The 22,467-nt window shown below is 41.2% G+C and overlaps 1 protein-coding gene across 2 annotated transcripts in view; it reads right to left on the bottom strand.

Moving 5' to 3' along the window:
* Positions 1 to 22,467, bottom strand: part of CACHD1 (cache domain containing 1) — a gene marked incomplete at both ends in the record, with an annotated part of 232,612 nt that overhangs the window by 143,585 nt on the left and 66,560 nt on the right. For both annotated transcript variants that reach the window (XM_080693401.1, XM_080693402.1), the window contains one exon: positions 789 to 851. In XM_080693401.1, the coding sequence (XP_080549527.1) occupies positions 789 to 851 (63 nt within the window). The remainder of the gene's footprint in view (positions 1 to 788; positions 852 to 22,467) is intronic.

The following is a 22,467-nucleotide window of genomic DNA, read 5'->3' as shown; positions in this document are numbered from 1 at the left end:
GAACAAGGGAGTCCAACATCCAGTGAGCTGCTTCTATGCCAGAGCCTTCCACCCACATGAGCTCATCTTATTCTCAGTTAATCTGACATCATTTCACCCTCACCACCTCCTAAGGCAGATGTGATGATCCCTGTGTTTAAGGCTGGGAAACTCTCAAGAGATCAACGGTGCATCAGGACTGCAGAGTAAATAGGAAACGCAGAATTTGATGTGGAGTCTATCTAACTCCAAAGCCTGGCACTTATTCCCTACATCAGACAAAATAATCTTCACTATTTCTAAATGTGAGTTCAGGGATGTTAAAATCAAAAGGAGCCGGGCGTGGTGGCGCACGCTTGTAATCCCCGCGCTTGGGAGGCGGAGACAAGAGGATGGCGCAGGTTCTAAGCCAGCCGCTCTGGCTTAAGAGACCCTGTTTCCAAATAAAAAAGTATAAAAATAGGTCTGGGAGTGTATCCTGGAGGTAGAAGGGTTTCCAGGAACCCCAGTACCACCAAAAAAAAATTAATAATAATAATAATAATAATAATAATAATAATAATAAATCAAAAGGAGTTAAATACTTCCAAGATATAGCACGAATAGCAAAAAAGTCAACCACATAACCATTATTTCAACTGCTTCCTCGAACCTGGACTGCGAGGTTGTCAACCTTGTGGGTAAAATGCGTAGGAAAGGCTACACCAAGAGAGACAGGAAGGCTGCAGGAAGATGGCGTGGAAAAAGCAATAAAGCCACAGTCAAAGGCCAGACAGAGCCAGGGAGTTCAGGTGCTCACTGACGCTCACCTGCTGGACTTCGCTTTCTCCGTTTGAGATTTTCTCAGTGTACACAAAGGAGTTGAATATCCGCTGCAACAGAAAGAAAATAAGCAAATGTTAGATTTCCTAAGACACCATTTTCTATAAGTGTATGAACAATGTGCTAGGTACACAAATAGAATCAAGTAGAAAAAAATTTAACTCAGATACAGTAAATTTACAGAGAAAAAACCCAAAGTCGATCTCACTTCTATAAGCATTACCCAGGCACTTCTATAGTGAAATAAACCAGATGTTACACTAGATTTTTCATTTTCAAAAATATATTTAATTATAGATTCCCGGAGCCCGTGCCATTTTATCCGACTGGTATAATGTGACGAAGTTGTGTTTCTCATTTAAATCCTGCACTCTCTGAATGTAGTAATTGTTTACAGACACTAAAATTGAAGGCAATAAAGTTCTTTAAGAAGGGTTCTTTCAAGCCCGGTGTGGTGGCGCATGCTTATAAACCAAGTGCTTGGAAGGCTGAGACAGGAGGATCACACAGATTCGAATCTAGCCTCAGCTACTTAGTGAAGCTCTCAGCAACTTAGACCCTGTTTCCAAATTAAGTATAAAAATAGGTCTGGTAGTATATATAGCCCGGAAGTAGAAAAGTCCCTGGGTTCCACCCCCAGTACCACGCGCGCACACACACACACACACACACACACACACACACACACACACAAGAAGTATTCTTTCCATATTCTCTCATGTCCTGATCCAGCTAGTACCTGCCTAATATTATCTATCACCTTGCTATTCAAGCACCCCCTTGGGGGAGTTACATAATGGGGCTAGCCCAGTACCTGTGGCCCCTTAGAGAAGATTCAGTTCTTGCATACCAGGAAACACCACAGCCTTGCCAATACATGAAGCCATAGCACACAGCACATTCTCCCACGGGTCCCTGCCTAACTCAACTACTCCTTGCACACTGCCCATAGTTGAAAGGTCTCTGGAAGCTGGTCATGTTGATGCACACCTGTAATCCCAGTACTTGGGATGCTGAGGCAGGAGGACCCCAGGTTTGAAGCCAGCTTCAGGAATTTAGTGAAACCAAAACAAGAAAAAGTCTTTGCGGATTTAGGACTAAACCATTTATTCTTAACTGAGCAGTCACAAGAGATGACTAAATAACCAACTGAAAGAGGAGAGTCTAAGTGATGTATCTATTAGAGCACCTCCTCCAGAAAAGGCAGCCCCATTGTTCACCTTAAAGCTCTAAAGACACCACTGAACTCTCCGGATGATTAAGTCAGGCCTGGAGATGTCAGCCAAAATTTCCTTTTTTCCTTTCTATGCTATTGCCAAGAGTTTGTCAGCATCTGGGACCACATCCCAGGCAGCCTTACACACCTGCACAGTGCGGTGAGGAAGGTCAGTGCCAAGTTCATCAAGCACTGGGCAATCTCAACAGAATGCAAATGAAGAGGGATCAAGGTGCTGGGGGCTTAGAGGGGCAGAGGCAGGAGCACAGGGTTGAGAAGCACACACACATTTGGAAGCCTGGGGGGGAATGCAGCTTGGAGATGTTCAATCATGAATAACCATGGCACCATCCATCATTCAGTGGTCGTGTCACCCAATCCTCCAGTGCATCATGATCCGGCCTTTCTTCCTGAAAATGACTCGACTGACTTTTTAAAAAAATAGATTGCTTGTAAGACTCATAATAATAAAAACATTGGCTAATATTTGTTAAATCTATTATGAGGTTGATGTCTAAGCACATTACATCTACTTGAGTAAGTCTTATAAGAACACCTTTGGGACAGCCTGTCATGATCTCCATTCGATAGATGGGGAAACAAGCATATTTACTGAGAGCCTAGTACAGTGCACACATTGTGCCGCATGGGCCTATCTTATTTAATCTTGGTTTTAAAACTATTGCAACTCTAAAGATGAAGAACCGAGACCTGGGAGGTTAAAGACGCTGCTCAGATTCACTTGGCAAAGCTAGGACTTGAAGCTAGGCATTGCAGCTTCAGAGTTGGTGCACTATGTCTCGTAAGAAGTTGCTAGCAGTTGCTTTACACACGTAGAAAATACTCCTATAAGAAGCTAACATCTGAATACAGCAGTGAAGATCAACAATCCCTATGTGTATTCAAAATTCCAAAGGCTCCAGGAATCAAAAGTTTTGCATAATATATATCCCGAACTTATCTGGTAGTAAATCCTAATGAGAACCAATGGGCATTGAATGCCCTGGTATAAACCACATTATTTTCATGCAAATGTCAATTAATGCACTTGGTTACAGAGTTCTGTTCCTGAGCTTACTGGGACTATTTTACAATCAAAGGGCATCAGGAATCTGATTCTGAAACACATCTCATTTTGAAAAGGAAATCGTGAACCTTAGACCTCCATTTCTCCAACCACAAGTCTCTAGTTCTTAAGAGGCCAGGCCAACAGCATTACTACCCACACCTACAGAATATATCCGGTATTCTTATACAACTTGATTTTGAAAACTACTTGGCGAGCCAGGCCTGGTGGCGCATGCGTGTAATCCCAGTCCTTGGGAGGCTGAGACAAGCTGCTGGCAGGTGTGTGGCCAGCCTCAGCTACTTAGGCCCTCTGCAACTTAGTGAGACTTTGTTTCAAAATAAAGAATAAGAAGTCTGTCTGGAGGTATAGTTCAGAGGTAGAATAACCCTGGGTTCAATCTCCAGTACCACAAAAACAAACAAAAAACCAAATAAACTACTCGGCAACAAAAACCAAGAGTAGTATATTTTAATTAACAATGAACATAATTCAGAGTGACTTCTAGATCTTCATGAACATAACCAGCTTCTTACTGCTCATGGCAGTGACATCCCAACTGATACTGTACCTATCCTAACTTGGACCAGGGTCCCCCCAGAAGGTAACTGATAAGGCAGGATCTGGCTTGAATTCACCAATTGTGCTCACACCAATATCCAACCAGGGCCAAATCAGATATTTCATCTCCTTTTATTAAAAAAGGTGAATTACTCTGTAGGAATAAAGAATACATGCTGGGAATGGTTCCATGAGGCTGTTCAAGATTCCTATTTTGCTTATGATCTTAGCAGCAATGATCGCAAATATTTTTATGTGGGTCACTTTGTGGCTTGTAAACATTTTTATATTCTCCATACCTAATAAATATGAATGAGTAAATAAAAATTTTTTAAAGAAATTAAGAAAGTCTAGATGTGAACAGTGGTGATTCTGTAGACTACCTACTGTATCCCGCCCTCTCACCATCTGAGAGGTGAAAGATAACCTGCTAGGGTCATAGTTTGGGGCTATCACCAAAGCAAACAAGTTTTCGCTCCTCTCCTTCCCCAGGTGGCAGCTTTGGGGCAGAGGTTAAGAACTTAATGAGGGATCAATACAACCGAACGCGTTGTTCGTGACCAGCCACATCTGGTGCAAGATTAAAAGGCCAGCCCATGTATGCACACAGGATATCGAGGTGCGGAGTGAATTTCAGCCATGCTCAAGGTAGGCTCTGCTCTCAAAAGCTTAGTGCTTTTATAATTTACTCTTCCATATAAATTCTTGTATTGAATCCTCAAGATGGCCCTTTGTGGCCGGCAGGGCAGGGATCTGAAACCATGCTTGACCACTCAAAAGTTAGAAAGTTCATACCAGGTAAAAAGTTAAAGTGATGAGACCCAAAAGCCAGGTCTGGAGTCAAAAAACAAGTATTGCAGCCAGGTGTGGTGGCGCACGCTTGTAATCCCAGCATTTGGGAGGCTGAGACAGGAGGATCACGGTTCGCAGGCAGCCTCAGCTACTTGGTGAGGCCCTTTGCAACTCGGTGAGACCCTGTTTCAAAATAAAGAACAAAAAATAGGGCCGGAGGTATAGCTCAGAGGTAGAATCCCCTGGGTTCCATGCCCAGTACCGCCAAATAAAATAAGATTAAATAAATAAATAAATAAGCATTACTTTTAGCAAAACCATTTAAAAAATTGATTCACGCCACGTTTGTTAAGGATAGTCTAGGAATCCTAATACTGGTAGGTTAGAAAAAAAATAAGGATTTAGGCTAAATCCTTTAGGCCCATGTCTGCATTCTTAGTACTTGGGATGCTAAGACAGGGGCATCACAGATTCAAGGCCAGCCTCAGCAACTTGATGAAACCTTCAGCAACTTAGTAAGACACTGTTTAAAAATAAAACAAAAAAAGATGGAAATGTAGCTGAGAGGTAAAATGCCCCTGAGTTCACCAAGGGAAAAATGAGGATTTGGAGATTTTTACCTATTTTGAGCAAGGTATAATGTCAGCAAGCAATTAAAGAGTACCAGACAAAGGTTTAAAACACACGCGCGCACGCGTGCACACACACAAACACACACACACACACACACACACACACACACACACACCACTTTCTATTGCTATGTAAAACTGTAGAAGTAGAATATGGGTGGGTTTTTTTTATTATTTTTTTTTTCGGGTTTGGGGATGGAACCCAGGGACATTTGACCTCCAAGCTATACCCCCTGCCCTATTTTTTATTCTTTATTTTGAAACCGGGTCTCACTGAGTTGCAGAGGGCCTCACTAAGTAGCTGAAGCTGTCTGCGAACCATATCCTCCAGTCTCAGCCTCCTGAATGCTGGGATTACAAGCGTGCGCCACCATGCCCGGTGGGTGGGGTTTTTTAGTGTGTGAGTGTATGGGGAAAGGTTAATAGACCCTGAGGTTATTAGATGACTTGGTTATTTCTTGGTTATTAGAAGGCTGAGAAATGAAAATTGAAAGGAAAGGTTTTTCTAAAACATAAAAATGCTGAGCAAAGCTGACAGGTTGGAAACCTCAGTCCTCTCGGATGATTTGCTCACAGAGATGAGGTGGGGATCCTGAATTCTAAGTTGGCACTTTCCCTCATCCTAACTTCCGGAAGAACTAAAAGAATTCCAGAAATCCAAACTTCTAATCTGCACGCAACCCAAAGGAAGGCAAAACTCCTCAGTTTCCAAATCTTTGGAAGTGAAGCTAAAAATACTGCCCATTACTCTTCTTGTTCTTAGAAAGTTTCCTCAAGCCAGGTGTGGTGGTATAGGCCTGTAATCCCAGAACTTGGGAGGCTGAGAAAGGAGGATCAGAGATTCAAGGCCAGCCTCAGCTACTTAGTGAAACCCTCAGTAACTTAGTGAAACCTTTTGTCAAAAATAAAATAAAAAGCCGGGCGTGGTGGTGCACGCTCGTAATCCCAGCATTCAGGAGGCTGAAACCAGAGTATCACGGTCCGCGGACAGCCTCAGCTACTTAGTGAGGCCCTTCGCAACTCAGTGAGACCCTGTTTCAAAATAAAAAATAAAAAACTGGGCAGGGGTTGTAGCTCGGAGGTCAAATGCCTCTGGGTTCCAGCCCCAGACCCGCAAATAAAATAAAATAGAGCCGAAATGTAGCTCAGAGGTAGAAAGATTGTGGGTTCTGGGTTTAATCCCCACTACCATCCCCCCACATACATGTTTTCTTCAGATACTAAAAGTAAAAATATGCTCTACTGTAGAGTAGAAATGTAGGCGTGGAATTTTAAGGTTACTTTTAAGTAGAAATATCTCACCGAATTCTTATTAGTTAAAATTTTTCCCCATAGTTAAAAGAAAACAATAAAATGTCTTATGCTTATGGGAACTGATTATTCTGAAGACAAAAACTGACCTCTCTCTCATTCATGCAAACACTTCAGAAAACGGGCAGTATCTGCTAGAATTAATTAAATGCATACTATGACCCGGCAATTCCCAGCCTTGCTATGTGCCTAGCAGAAAAATAGCTGTGTGCTCAGCAAAAGACAAGTATAAAAATGTTCATAGCAGCACTACTTGGAATAGCTGCGACCCAGAAAATACTCAAATGTCTATCAGAAACAGAAAAACAAAGTGTGATATATTAAGTGCACTCTCACAACGGTATATTCAGCAACTAGAATGAATAAAAAATTGCAACATGCATCAACATGACGAGTATCACAACATCAAGACCCCAGACAGCCTGGCGTGGTGGCGCACGCTTGTAATCCCGGTACTTGGGAGGCTGAGTCGGAAGGACCCATGTTCGAGGCCAGCCTCAGCTACTTAGTGATGGGCCCTCTGCAACTTAGTGAGACCCTGTTTCAAAATAAAGAATAAAAAATAGGGCTGGGGGTGTAATTTAGAGGTAGAATGCCTCTGGGTTCAATACCCAGTACAGCAAAAGGAGCCAGACAAAACAAAGTGTGTGGCTATATTTACATCAGTCCAAAACCAGGCCAAGCTCATCTACCCTGTTAGAGGTCTGTATAGTCATGATCCTGGGTGGGAGAATGGTGAGCAGGGGACGTGGAGGGGCTTCTGCGAGGGCCATATGTTCTGTTTTCCTGTCGATGTGCTGTTTACTGGATCGTGTGGGAATTCCTCAAGCCGTACACTTAACATTGTGCATTTTTGTAATTATGCTAGACTTCAATAAATTGACTTTTAATATCTATTCTAGGCAGCCTATTTATAATATACTCTGTTCAAGCTGGGCATGCCTGTAATCCCAGGACTTGGGAGTCTAACTTAGTAAGAACCTATTTAAAAATAAATAAATAAAAAGGGCCCGGGTAATAGGTAGCTCATATGTAGAACACCCCTGGGTTCGCTCCACAGGAAAAATAATTAATTAATTATGAAGTACACTCACGCGTTTTCATATATTTTTTAAAGTATGCATTTTAGAAAAGGAAGGACAAACATCTATTGTCTGGCTATTACAAGTACCGAAATAAAAATATAAATTCCACTCTCTACTCTGGGTGGAATAGGGCTGTGCTACCAAGAGTCACCCAGCAATTCACAGATAAGCTTTCTTGAGCCTTCCCTGAAGCTACATAGTAATTGCTCCCTCAAAATTTAAGTATAGAACATTACTTAATTCTTCAGATTCTCAAACATCATTATTGAACAAACCTGACTTTCCAGCAAGAAAAAGGGTCTCTTTATCTGAGTTGTCTCTGACCTGAATGGTCTAAGCATGCATAACGCAATCTAATCAAATCTACCCTTTGCACATGATGTTCTTTTATTTCTTGGCACTGCTAACATCCCTATTCCCACCAAAATGTTCAAACCAAATGAAATAAACATTTAAAGTCACATGATGTTAAGAGTTCCTCCTACCATTATTCCAAGAGAACGAAGAGAGAGAGAGAGAGAGAGAGAGAGAGAGAGAGAGAGTGTGTGTGTGTGTGTGTGTGTGTGTGTGTGTGTGTGTGTGTGTGTGGCTTGCTTCCTCCTACCACTGCAGGGCTGTACCTGGCCCTTCCACCTCCTCCCTCCCATTCCATTGATCTACCCTTCCAGCCCACTCTTTTCTCCCCTTCCAAATCTCTCTATTAAACTGAGCCTGCCTAACAGATGGCGAGACAATTTCGCTTCGCTGGAACAACAATTCCACGAGTGTTTAATAAGATGGTCAGTCCAGACAGACAGGCAGCCCCACCTTAATTCCACCAAGAGCTCTGCCAGATTTTAACTGGATATTTAAATGAATGCTGCAGCGGAATACCATGACGAAGAAATAAATATGACAAGCCTAATGAGATTCCGTTGATCTCCCTTCCTGTGATCTTTGCTAAGAAAGTGCAGGCTGCATTTTCATTCCAAAGCTTATTCTCTTGGTGTTTATGGGCCTCTGTGGCAAGCCCACATGGCTGCTGGTTCACTAACAGCTTCATTTGATTTTGCAACTGTTCCTATGATTCTAGGCATTATAGGCAAAGGGGAGGAAAATAGAGACACCACTGTTATCTCAAGTTGACCAACACTAACCACTAAAAGACGAAATGCCAATATCTAGAGGAACTCCAAAAACCAGTGGGAAGGGAATTAACAGCAACTTAATTGAAGTGTTTCAGGAAAGAAAACCTAGGCATTTATTTTCCTCTAAGCATACCCCATAAATAATCAATCTTTCACTAAGTTTAAGGAACTCCTTCTGCCCAGATTAGAGATTGTCTGGTTTTTACCAGACTATTTAACCTCCTACTGTTAGACCTATGGAATGCCCAGGAGAAATTAAATTCCCTAAGGAAACTAATCATTCTGCATTCTGAGGTCATAAATCTTTTGCTATAGATCTTAGTCATTTTTTAAAATCTCTGAACTTGTTCATTCTGGATACAGGCAGCTCAGAAAAATAGTTTTGCTATGAGTACTGGAAAGGTTACCAATATAAAGAAAAACTGAAAGTAACCAGATATCCAACAACAGAAGATCAGTTAAATTACTCTTCATTCATTGAAAACATAGTGCGCAGCTGTTAAACACATCTACGATAATTTTTGTTATTGTTTATATTTTAAAACAGCATGAATATATTAATATCATTCTAATTATATGTGTGCATGTGTGTATACATTAATATAATACTATATGATGATAGATGTATGACAAGGGCCCAGAATGTATTCCGGAGCGTGATAATACATTATCTCATATATTTGAAATATTCACAACAACCCTTCATAGTAGTCACTGCATGTCCATTTTCTAGATGAGAAAACTGAGGTTCTGAGAAGTTAACTTGCCTAAAGTTGGCCATTAGTGAGTATGTGCCCAAAACTGGATGCAAAATAGGCCTTGCTCCAAAGTTTGTGTATGTCTTTTATGCAAAGATCGTGTGTGTGTGTGTGTGTGTGTGTGTGTGTGTGTGTGTGTCTGTCTGTCTGTCTGTCTGTCTGTCACTGGGAGTTGAACTAAAGGGTGTTCTACTTTTGAGTTACACCCATTTCCTGAGACTGGCCTTGTACCTGTGATCCTCTATCTCAGCCTCCCAACTACTGGTATTATAGGTATGCACCACTATGCCCAGCTTGCAAAAACCATCTTAATAGAGAAAACTTATGTAAAATGGAGAAAATTAACAAAAATAACAATAGAGCTGGCCTGTGAGTAATGAATATACCCTATATTTTTTCTCCTTCCCCATCTCAAAATTGAGCACACATTTCCTTTGTAACAGATAAACATTTTTCACAGATCCATCTCCATTAAACTCAAAACAGCGTATGCATTGAGAGATACAACTAGACTCCATAAAGAGGCATTTTTGCACTGGATTGCCACCTCAAGAACATGTAGAAGAGAAAATAAATGCAGGGGCATATGTTTAATCCTCACCATAAAAACCAGATCTCGAATACCACAGTGCCTGGCAAGAAGCAAAGTTATTCCAGTTTTATAACAAAGGGAAAGAAAGGCTTACTGAAATACATGGCAAAGGAAGAAGCAATTTAAAACAAAACCAATCAGTGTCACAATAGATGACCCTGTGCAGATCAAACTGTACCCCAGGTACACACACTTCCTTGTTTTGTCTTAAGGTTGCTATAAATAATCACAGTAGCTAATGCTTCTATGCAGCATACTGTCTGTTGGGTATTGTATCTTATATACATTAATTCATCCATCTCATAAAGGTAAATAAGAACTTATATAGCGTAAACTCAAAATTTATGAATGTACTCCACACACCATTACGATAGCCACTCTACTGTTATAGTGTTTTAATTTTCTAAGAATATTAAGAATATTCTTAAATATCTTAGTGACAGTTATTCTATGATAGTTGGAGATATGGGGAAAACAAAAACACCTATGTGGCTATTTGCCAATCGTGTCTCATAGCTCCCCTGGACACATGGTGATGGTAATTTCCTTCTTACATGAACTTTTGTGACAAAGACTAGTCTAGAAATTATGTTCACTATAGAATTTTTTTTAATAGGACTGAGGATTGAACCCAGAGGCAGTCTACCTCCCAGCTATATCCCAAGCCCTTTTATTTTTTTTCTTTTGAAAGAGGGTCTAGCTAGGTTGCTGAGTCTCACTGAGTTGTCTAGGCTGTTCTCAACCTGTGATCCTCCTGTCTCAGCCTCCCCAAGGACCAAGATAATAAGCATGCGTTACCACATCAAACTAGAAAATTGGAAAATACACAATGAGGAGGAAAACAAAACAAAATAAAACAAAACAAAACTGGATTGACTGTCTAGGAAAACCCAATACTTTTTACTTGTAATTTATTTCCACTCCGTCTTTTCAATTTCTATGTTTTAACTTTATTGTCAGTTCTCTGAAAGTTGGCCCATGCCTGATTTCTTACCTCGCTGCACTGTACATAGCAAGTATAAATGAGCAAGTGTGAAGGCAGTAATCTGAACATTATATCATATACATCGTCATTATACTTTGGTTATTCAACCAGCTAGCAAAAAGAGAAAGATATCCTTTCTTCTTAAAATAAAAAAAAAAAGTTCCATAGTCTCTCAACAATCTATTAACAAAGTTCTTCGCCCTGTTGTTTCCTTCCTGGAGCCTTCAGGCTCTCTCACACACACACATACACACACACTTGAAATTATGGATTCCTTAGTCTGATGGCCTTTAACATTCTTCAAAACAACACGAGCTCTGAATAGTAAGAAAGCATGTGGGAGAGTCACAAGTTGGTGACAAGTGTTACCTTGACAAAGGGCTGCCTGTTTGGGGCCACTCTATCCCTCAAAAGAAATTACAGGAAAGTAGGAACCGCCTGCACTCTGATTTAGCAAGAAAAATCTACAGCAATCATCTCAGCAAGCCAAGTTTCTAGTCTTGGTCACTGGATTTCCTGTCGGAGTATTCAAAACCGGGGGTGTGGGGGGGCACAAACCCAGAGAACAAAAGCAAGCAAAATAAAACGGAAACACTTCCTTAACTGCAATAAAGGTTCTGAAAGGATGCAGGATTGTCCTTGTTGTTGTTTTGGCTTTCAGAGGGGACAAGAGGAAAAAAGGCAAGTAAATCAGTTCCACATGTTGGAAAGATTCAGCCTGTAGCCAATGTAACTTGACTATAAGTAATATTCATGACAATGCGCATGGCAACCTCTCCCAAATGGAAAGTCGAGTTGCCCAAATGCATTGCAGATGGTGCCAAATTTCCACTCCCAGACTCGTGCTCCCTTGGCTCCAAATTCCTCCACCCTTACCCCCAGATTTCCATTAAGGCAATTTTTGTTTCACCTTGCAAAAAAAGAAGAGAGGTATTTAATGGTTGCACATTTATTCTTGGGTGATGGCACTTTATTTGTATAAGCTTTCCATATTTGGTGATCTGTGTGTGCAAAAGCCTACTCAAATGCAGAAGTCTAGGAATCCAACCATTAAAGAAAAAGGGAAAGGCAAGCATTGTGGTGCGTGCCTGTATTCCCGGTATTTGGGAGGCTCAGATAGGAGGATTGCAGCCTCAAGATCAGTCTTAGCAATAGTGAGACCTTTTAAAAATAAAAAGGGATACGAGTGTAGCTCAGAAGTAGAACCCAGTGGTAGGCCTCTTGATTCAATTCCTAGTAATACACACACACACACACACACACACACACACACACACACACACACACAGTGGAAGGGAGGGGGTTATAGGAATCCTGGAAGCCTAATCTTCCAGACTTAAACAACTGATGTTTAATTAATACCCCAATCAATCAAATCCTTTCTGAATAAATCAGAAGCCATGCAAAATATGGCCTCATGCCCTTAAGAAGCTCATGCTCTTGTTAGGAGAAGTTAAAAAAAAAAAAAAAAAAAGCAACCGTGACAATGTAATAGAGACTACGGCATGAACTATGGTATGTTTGGCTCCAACCCAGGGTACTGTCACAGTTCCATGGAGGGGTAAATTCCAACGAAATGGGACAGGGGTTGAGCTCTGAGGTAGAATTTAATCAGAAACAGAGAAAAGGAGCTCGGACATTTCAGAGCATTCCCCGAGAGCATCTGACACAGTCTGCATCTGCATGGCACACAGCATGCATTCACAAAGAAACTACGTATTAGGCCCTACTTTGGGCCAGGTGCTGTTCTAGAGCCCTAGGAATATAAGAGTGAGCCTAGCAGACAAAAATCACCATCTGGGTGCACTCCACGTTCCAGCCCGTTGGCCTGAAGAAAGCTTTATAAAGGGTTAAGCAGTGGCCTGCATACGTGGAAATGGGGTGTTCAATGATAAGAAAGCAGATTCTTGCTTGGAAAAGTTCACATTCTAGAGAGAGGCCCCAGAGCCAGTAATTACGATACAAGTCATATGTGGTGACAGAAAGCCAAGTCTCCTAAGGGGAGCTTTTGGAAGTGAACTTGAACTAAATGGAAGAGAAAGGATGGGGCTAGACTGCAGAGGGTTTTGAGCCCGCGAGCGGAGAAAGAGTATATGCAGATGGGTAGGCACTTAGTAAATAGTTTTTTGAATGGGTAAGTGAATAAAGTTTATTTGGCAAGAAATAAAGAGCTGTTAAAAGGGTTTTAACTGGGGAGGGAGTGATATGATGAAACAGGTGCTTTAAGAATGTTTATGTTCCACATGACCAGAGCCACAGACTCACTTCCCTAGACTGTTCCTAAGGCTTTTCATGAAGGGGGGGGGGGATCCACCCCTAGTTCATTTAGAAGCCCATGGGTCAGTATCCCAAGGGGCCATGACAGCTCTAAGAATCAAATGAATAAAATCATCAGCTAGTGTGAGCTTTGAGGGCCCTTGGCTTGTAATTTCCCGTATGTCTTACCTCCTCCGTAGGATTACAAAACCCTCTGAGGACTGTTTTATTCAGTTTTGCAATCCCTGTAGTACTTGCCTGGGGAAGTGTTGTGGAATGAGACCGAAAAATCCTTCTTTCAAGAAAAATTTAAGAATAACTTAATGAAAAACAACTGTGGGAGTTTCAAACGAGATCGCCTTGTTGCATTCTGAGACAAATACGAGTTTTGACCCTTCAAGATACGCTACCGTGAGGCTGTGTTGGAGTTTTTATTTTCAAATGAATTTCAATTCATGTATGCTATCCCTACAGTTAACTTTTTGGGGGGTCTTTTTGCTGTTGTTGTTATTACTGGGGATTGAACCCAGTGCACTGCATTGAAAGACAAGCACTTTTCCACTCAGGTACATCCCAGCCTCCATTTATACCGTATCTAAAAAGAAAATTTGTGTAAATGTGATTCTGGCATATCCTTTTATTTAAATAGATGCTTTCTAATTAGAACCATATTTTAAATGTTAATTTTATTCTTCTTATTGGTGTATTGTAGTCATACATCTTAGCGGAGTATAAAATGGTAGAGGCATACAGGCACACATCATTCCTTTAGCCCTTCCCCAATTCCCACCCCACTCCCTCCTCCCTCCCATCTCCTCATTCATGTTTGACTTAGTGACTTTGATATGTTTGTGAATGTACGTCATGGACATTGTAACCATTAATACAGAAACTATCAAGCAAGGCTTGTCACAAAACCTAAATGACTAATAATGTCACATTAGAGCTATATACAGACTAACCCTATGTCCAAGGGAGTAATTTAACCTCCCTAGGCAGAGTTTTCCCTGCTTATAAAATGGGAAACTGAGGCAGATTCATAAAATATTGTGAGCCTAAGATTGTGCTAGAATGTTGCTGAAATTATCATTGCTATCTACTAATGCTAAGAATCTTTCCATCAAATGGATGTTTTAAGAAAATTAATTTGCTAGTGAAATTTGACAGTGTGTGTATGTTATTAAGGATTGAACTCTGGGGCATCTAGCTCTGAGCTACTCCCCACCCATACTTTATTTTTAATGATGAAACAGGGTTGCAGTACATTGCTGAGAGTCTCACTAAATTTCTGAAGCTGTTTTTGAAACTGCAATCCTCCTGTCTCAACCTCCCAAGTACTGGGATTACAGGCGTGGTCCACCATGTCTGGCTTAAAATTATTTTTAAAAATTAAAAATATATCTCTGAGCCAAGTTTGATGTCACATGTCTGTAACCTCAGTACTTTGGAGGCTGAGACAGAAGGATTGCAGGTTCAAGGCCAGCCTTAGCAACCTAGTGAAACTATTTCAAAATAAAAAGGGCTAAGGGTGTAGCTCAGAGGTAGAATGGGTATAATTCAGAAGTAGAATGCCCCTAGGTTCAATTGCCAAACACACACACACGCACTCACTTTTTGTGTTTGTATTTGTGTGTGTGTGGGGGGGGGGTACTGAAGATTGAACCCAGGGTGATTCTATCTCTGAGCTACACCTCAGCCTTATTTATTTTTTTTTTTATTTTTAAAAAGGGCCTCACTGCCGGGAGTGGTGGCGCACGCTTGTAATCCCCGCGCTTGGGAGGCAGAGACAGGAGGATTGCGCAGGTTCGAAGCCAGCCACGCTGGCTTAAGAGACCCTGTTTCCAAATAAAAGAATATAAAATAGGTCTGGGAGTGTAGCCTGGAAGTAGAAGGGCTTCCAGGAACCCCAGTACCACCAAAAAAAAAAAAAAAAAAAGCCTCACTAAATTGCTGAGGTGTCCACAAACTTGCAATCCCGCTGTCTCAGCCTCCGGTTCTGGAATTACAAGTGTGTACTACTGTGTCTGTTTTTTAATACTTTGATTGGTGCATTATAGTCTCCCATCATAATGTAGTTCAGAGTGATGGTTATATACATGCACACAGCGTGTGGTGGGCTTTCCCCCATGCTCTCTCCACACATGATGCTGAGATTGGCATTGGCATTCTCACGTATGTACATAACATCAGTGGGGGGCGTTTCCTTCATTAATTCTCCATCTTCCTTCCAGCGCCCTCTCTCCTAGACTCTCTCCCTCACTCCATAGGGTTTCTTCTCCATCACCTGAAGTACCTTTTGTACCAAGGTTACCCCTTCACTTCAGAATCTGAGAGAAAACATGACCCTTTACTTTCTATGATTGCCTAATTTCACTTAACATAATATTCTCCAGTTCCATCCATTTTCCAGCAAATGATATAATTTTGTTCTTTACTGCTGAGTTAAACTCCATTGTGCATATAACCCATAATTTTGTAATCCATTCATCTGTTGATAGACACCTACCTAGGTTGATTTCCATAACTTGGCTGTTGTGAATTATGCTGCTATAAGCATGATGTGCATATATTACTATAATATTCTGGTTTCGGTCCTTTTGGGTAGATACCCAGGAGTGGTATAGCTGGATCATATGGTGGATCCATTCTCAGTTTTCTGAAGAATCCCACACCGATCTCTATAGTGGCTGCATTAATTTGGAATCCCACCAACCGTGCACAAGAGTCCCCCACATCCTTGCCAGCATTTATTGTTATTTGACTTTTTGGTGATTGCCATTCTAATTGGGGAGTCTCAAAACAGTTTTGATTTGTCCTTCCCTGGTTGCTAATGGTGTTGAAGATATTTTCATATATTTATTGGATGCCTTAATTCTTTTGTGAAGTGTCTATTTAGTTTAATTGCCTGTTTCTTTACTGGGTTGTTTTGTTAGTATTAAGTCTTTTAAGTACTTTGCATATTCTAGATACTAGTTCTCTATCTGAGAAGTAGCTGACAAAGTTCTTGTCCCATTCTGTAGGTTCTCTCTTTAGACTCTTGATGATTTCCTTTGATGAATGGACACGTTTTAGTTTAATTCTGTTCCATTTATTAATTCTTGTTTTTGTTTCCTGAGCTTTGGGGATCTTACTGAAGAAGTTTTTACCTGTGCCGATTTGTTGGAGTGTTAGACCTATGCTCTCCAGTATTTTCAAAGTCTCAGGTCTAATTTCCAGGTCTTTGATCCATCTTGGGTTGACTCTTGTGCAGAGTGAGAGGTTTGGATTTGATTCCATTTTTCTGCAGATGGATAACCAGTTTCCTCACACCATTTTTTGAAAAGGCTCTTTTCTCCAACCTATGTTTTTGGCACCTTTGTCAAAAATCAATTGGCTATAAGTGTGTGGATTTAAATGAATTAATTTTCTCAATAAAAGCATGAGCTCCTTAAGTGCATGGAACCACATTTTATGTTGCCTCTCTTTCAAAAAGGACTTGAACTGATTGAGATACTAATTAAACATCAGTTAAGTCCAGAAGGTTAAGAATTCCAGGGTTCCTGGTTCCTGGTGTGTGTGTGTGTGTGTGTGTGTGTGTGTGTGTGTGTGTGTGTGTGTGTGTGTGTGTGTAATTTGCTGCATAGGGAATGGTCAACTATTGATAATTATTTAAGATAAAAACTTAGAGTCATTCTTTAAAATAATGAGTTTCCATGTGGAAACTTAAGACACAAATCAAAGCAATTAGCCTTTATGGAATAAAGTGATGCTAATATGATTACATAAATTGTCTCCCAGGTCCTCCTGCCTGTATCATTTTGCAGGCTCTCTCAGTCTGGGTGCCTGCCATGCATATCCAATACCATGGTAACAGCCCTGGCCTGTAAGGACTGCAGCACAACACGCAGTGGTTTTCAACAATACTTGTTAACTAACGTCTCAGTTGAATGATGGCTCTCTGGGCTCAGAATCACAATATAATCATAATAAACAAATACATTTTGCTTAGAAATTTTTAGTTTGTTAATTTTTTAAAATTTTTAAAAATTTTAAAATAAAAATTTAAAAATTTAAAATGTATTTATTTTGCTTAGAAAGTTTTTAGGTTAAAAAAAAAGGTAAAAAGGAAGTTAAACTCTTCTGCTGCTACTTTCCAGGATGTGGTCTAGGAGAGGTACAATTTGCATTCAATCTACCAGTTTGCCAGGTTCAATAAATAGTTAGGTAAGAGCTCAATAAATAGTAACTTTTAAAGTCTTTCAAAAAGAAGCAGCTATTCTCAGAAATAGTTACTTGGGATTACCTGGGTCCTCATCCCAATGTTAGGACTGCCTGCAAATCTGAAGCCTTCCAATATAACAAGACCTTTAACAAAACTACATTCTGGGGAAATGGCTTTGATGTTGAAGATCCAGTTGTGATGGCAGCAGTGCCCGTGTCTTTATAAGGCTGTCAGTCTCAACAGACTGGTTTCTCCAAATTTCTTTGGAAATCAACAGGCACACTGGGGCCTTGAGAAATTTTCCCTTGATGGTTGAGAGTCCCTGCTTGGAACACCTGTCTGAGGAAAACCTAAATATCCGGTTTACTTTAGTCCAAGGTTTTGGACACATATTCCAGAGCCCAGGGAGTAAAGTGAAGTTGGATAATTCATTGCAGAGATGCTGGTGCCTCCCAACTGAGCACTGCCCAGCAAACAAGGTTCCTTATTAGTAGACCACAGCACAAGAACTTGAAAAGCTGAGTAGATTTTAAAACACCACCTGCACATACTAAGTGGTTATAGAGGAGAAAAATAGAATTACTAGCTACACCTCAGGACCCAAGGCTGGTCTGAGACATCTTTCCAGAACCACCCAAGCAAAATAAAAAAACTTAACCCCTCTTTGGTGTTGTGTCTGAATATTTACTTGCACATTTTACTGCAAACATTTACGTCAAAACATTAGTAGTGACCTTCACAAAAGGCAAAAAAAAAAAAAATCTTTGCTCAACTGGGGAAGCAGTCAAATATGGGGATTTAATGCCTGAGCTTTGAGATCATTCAGACTTGAGCCATCTCAGATGCATGATCCAGAACAAAAGATTTAAACCTTCCGAGCCTGTTGCCTTGTGCAAATTTAAGCAACAATAACCCCGACCCTGCAGAGGAAGTATAGATGATAACTTCCCACTGGGTTTGCAACAAAATTAACGGGAGAATCAGCTAGAACAGGGTCCAGTATACTATTTTTGATCAATTAAACACAGGCAGTATAAAAATTATTATCCTTTTCTCTGAATATCCAGCATCTGGCATAAGCACCAACACATCCAAAAATATTTAGTGAATGAATAAAAGATTTGTTATGACTTACTCAGTTGACAGAGGAGGAAGTCAAGTCTCCATGGAGGTATATGAGAGTCACCATGCAGAGATAGCACCAAATACCTCTAGCTTTCGGTCCCCCGCTATTAAAACTTTACCACCATGCTGATGTCTCATGTAATTTTTAAAATATGGCTGCACTACATACCAAATTGAAACCTATGCCATATTTATTTACTCCACATGCCAGTTGGAATAGAAAGGAAGAATATATTATCCAAAACTACTGAACAAGGACAAAACCGTAACATCAAATTATTCTCCCCACCACGTAAATATTTAATTTGGCTTGAGCTCTTGGCGAGGAGCACTGTGTGGTGGAAGGAACACGGGCCGTGGAAGCGAGGGGCTCGGACTCTGGCTCCATGTTTACTGTGGAGCTGGAGTCATGATGATTAAATGCCAGCTCCCGTTTTCCTGTCTCCAAATATGGGTATAAAAAAATCTACCTTTGGGAGCCGGGTGTGGTGGCGCAAGCTTGTAATCCCCGCGCTTGGGAGGCTGAGATAGGATTGTGCAGGTTCGAAGCCAGCCTCAGCTGGTTTAAGAGACCCTGTCTCCAAATAAAATATAAAATAGGTCTGGGATTATAGCCCAGAGGAAGAAGGCCCCTAGGTTTCATTCCCAGTACCACACACACACACACCAAAAAAAAAAAAAAAAAAAAAAAAAATCTACCTTTGGGAACAATTTTTCTTTTGGGGTCATGAAATGTTCTAAAATTAAATCATGATGATCACTGTATAAGTCTAGAAATCCACTTGAATTGTATGCTTTGAATAGGTAACTTAAGGAATAAACTGTCTCCATAATATCTGCAGTGTAGTCATAGTGATGACAATTTAGTTACTATCTGTGAAGAATATAACAGGGAGCATAGTAGGTGGTCAATAACAGTTCTGTAAATTGTTTTTCTGTCACTAGAGTAGTGGTTATCAAATTCTAAAAAAAAAAATTGGGTTTGATTGTTATAAAATGCATGTTCCTTGGTCCCCACCTTTATACATAATTAGTCCACAGGCCCAGAGGAGACCAGGGAAGGTCGGCATGTGTAAGGAATCACTATGGTGGCCCTAATGGAGGTGGTCTACTAACCACTGTTTGAAAGTCCTATGTGAAAGAACTTTTCAAATCAAATTTGTATCATGAATCCTCTGAAATGTGAGGAATGATCTGTAAAACTCCTAATTTCTGCCGGGTGTGGTGGCGTACCCTTGTGATCCCCGCGCTTGGGAGGCGGAGACAGGAGGATCATGCAGGTTCGAAGCCAGCTGCGCTGGCTTAAGAGACCCTGTTTCCAAATAAAAAGTATAAAATAGGTCTGGGAGTGTAGCTTGGAGGTAGAAGGGTTTTTGGGAACCCCAGTACGGAAGGAAGGAAGGAAGGAAGGAAGGAAGGAAGAGAAAGAAAGAAAGAAAGAAAGAAAGAAAGAAAGAAAGAAAGAAAGAAAGAAAGAAAGAAAGAAAGAAGATCCAGGCTAATACTCTATATCTTTCCCACCCCTATGGATCCATGTCATTCATGCCTTCTTTCTCCAAAAGATAGCAATACCTAAGTAATGGGTCCTCCCACTGTCACCTTTTAGCACTACTACTGCTGCTTCCACTATTATTTTATTCCTCCTCCTCCTAAAGCCCATGTTAGGGATGAGGAATCAGAGCCAGCAAGTGGCAGGGCTGAGATGTGAACTCAGACATGTCTGTGAGGCCAACGTTCTTGTTAATTCCAAGCCCCACCCAAGTCGTGCCTCTGGTTCCGAAGCCCTGCCTGTGTGACACAGGCCCTCTGAGCTTCCCCCAGCCCTCTCTCCTGGCTCAATCTGCTCCAGATGTACTGGCCTTCAGGCTGCCACTCAAACCTGCCCAGCCCTCTCCAGCTGCAGGGCCCAGCACTCCTTGTTCTGCTCTTGGAAATATCTCCTGTGGATGAGCTCGCTCCGGCCCTGCCACCAGGACCCTGCCCAAATGCTACTTCACACGAAATAGTGACTCCAGTAGCTCTTGGTGCACCTGCTGTGCCCTCTCTGCTTTCAGCCTCTCCACATTGCTACATCCACTGTGTGAGCACAAGGACTTTGCTTTCTTCCCACAGTGTTCCCAGTACCTAGAACCAGTCTGCAGTCGGTGCTCAACTAATGAGAGCCTAGAGTTGTACAGTCGCCACAGAGGACCATATCCTGCTGGAAATCAGAACCCAGACAACGGCTGTCTCTGCCTCAGAAGTTCATCATCAAGTCTCCCTTAATGTTCACCTCTTTGGAATATCTTTCTCCGTCTTTTTTTTTTTCTCTTTGAACATACTTTTACACATGTGCTCTTTTATTTATTTATTTTTTATTGGCGCATTGTAGTCATACATCTCAATGGAGTACAAGATGGTGGAGGCATACATGCACACATCGCTCAATTAGCCCTTCCCCAATTCTCACCCCATTCCCTCCCTCTCCCTCCTTCTCATGTTTGGCTTAGTGATTGACTTTGATATGTGTGTGAATGTGCATCGTGTACATTAGGGAATTTTCCTCTTCCCCCTCCCATCACCCTCAGGTAGGTCACCTTATTTGCTCATCTATAGTATCTCCTTCTTCATCTAGAGTTCTTCCTATGACCCACTTTCTCCATAGCTTTAGAATATTAAAGAGAGCATCCGGTTTCTTATTTTTTGTGACTGACTAATCTCACATAGCATAATGTTCTCCAGTTCCATCCATTTCCCTGTAAATGATACAGTTACTTAAAGAGCCTGTAATGATTTCTTTCCATATTTAGTTCTACCTCATCCGCTTTGTACGTTGTGAGTTTCTAGAAGACAGAGCTTGGTTCTAAACATTGTATTCCCAGTATACACCCATTTTTTTAATGTACTGTGGAGTGCTACCTTCTGATGCATCCTGTAGCGGTTGCCAATGCTAAGGTAACAGCATGAGAGTCTGGCATTCGCCTGAACTGAAATGTGAAAGACCCTCCAGCCAGAGAGAATGGTACTACCCACCAGGCCCATCCATGTAGTAACAAGCCAGCTTGGTCAGCTGTGGTGAGCGCATCTATGGTTTGAGCAACAACAAGACATCAAGGGGCCATGAGCGTGTTAACATCTCCATTTGTAGATATTGTTCAGACAGAGCTCATTGTCTTGCTAACCTTTTTAACCTCTCCAAAATAAGTTTTTCAAAGTAGGTGGATTTTTGTTTTCTTTGTTTTTTGTTTTATGGCAATAGGGACTGAACCTAGGGGGCATTTTACCTCTGAGCTACACTCCACCCCCAGTCATTTTTGTTTTTGAAATAGAGTCTCACTAGGATACTGAGAGTCTTGTCAAGTTGGTTACACTACCCTCAAACCTACAATCCTCCTGTCTCGGCCTCTCCAGTACTGGGATTACAGGCCTGTGCCACCTGGCCTGGCTTAAGAAGATATTCTTCTGTAATTGTTCTAGTTGTTTTCTGGGTCTCTCATCCCTACACCGCTCCCCCTGCACACTTTCATGTCAGTTCTCCCTGCCACTAGTGAAAATCAAAGGGACAGTAGAAGGCAGGGTTATTTGCCAGTATGAAAAGTCCAGAGATTGGATTCTTAAATAAGTTCGATATTTGCCTGGATTCCCCCCTTCTCAGTCTCTTCAACCGTAAGTAGTAATCAAGGGACTTGGAAGAATCCATTAATACTATTAAAATGCAGACAGGTGAAATCAGTTTGTTTAATGTCAGTGGTGGGGAACTGGACTGCACTTAGCTGCAGAAAACTGGATTCCCTGTAGATCACTTACAGACCTCTGGAGCAGTCTTTCAAAAGGCAGGGGCAGGGGCAGGTAAAAACAAAACAAAAAAAACAAACAAAAAGGATGCTTTCCATTATATCCACCGTGCATTAATTCCAAGTTTAAAGAATGAAGCCAGCAGAGAAGCGCCCCATGCAATTAGTGGACTTGTGCTGCGCTAT

This window comes from Muscardinus avellanarius, assembly GCF_963383645.1.
Source record: "Muscardinus avellanarius genome assembly, chromosome: 3".
Taxonomy (NCBI): domain Eukaryota; kingdom Metazoa; phylum Chordata; class Mammalia; order Rodentia; family Gliridae; genus Muscardinus; species Muscardinus avellanarius.
Note: the sequence above shows the minus strand (reverse complement) of the source record. Positions and strands in the feature narration are given on the sequence as shown.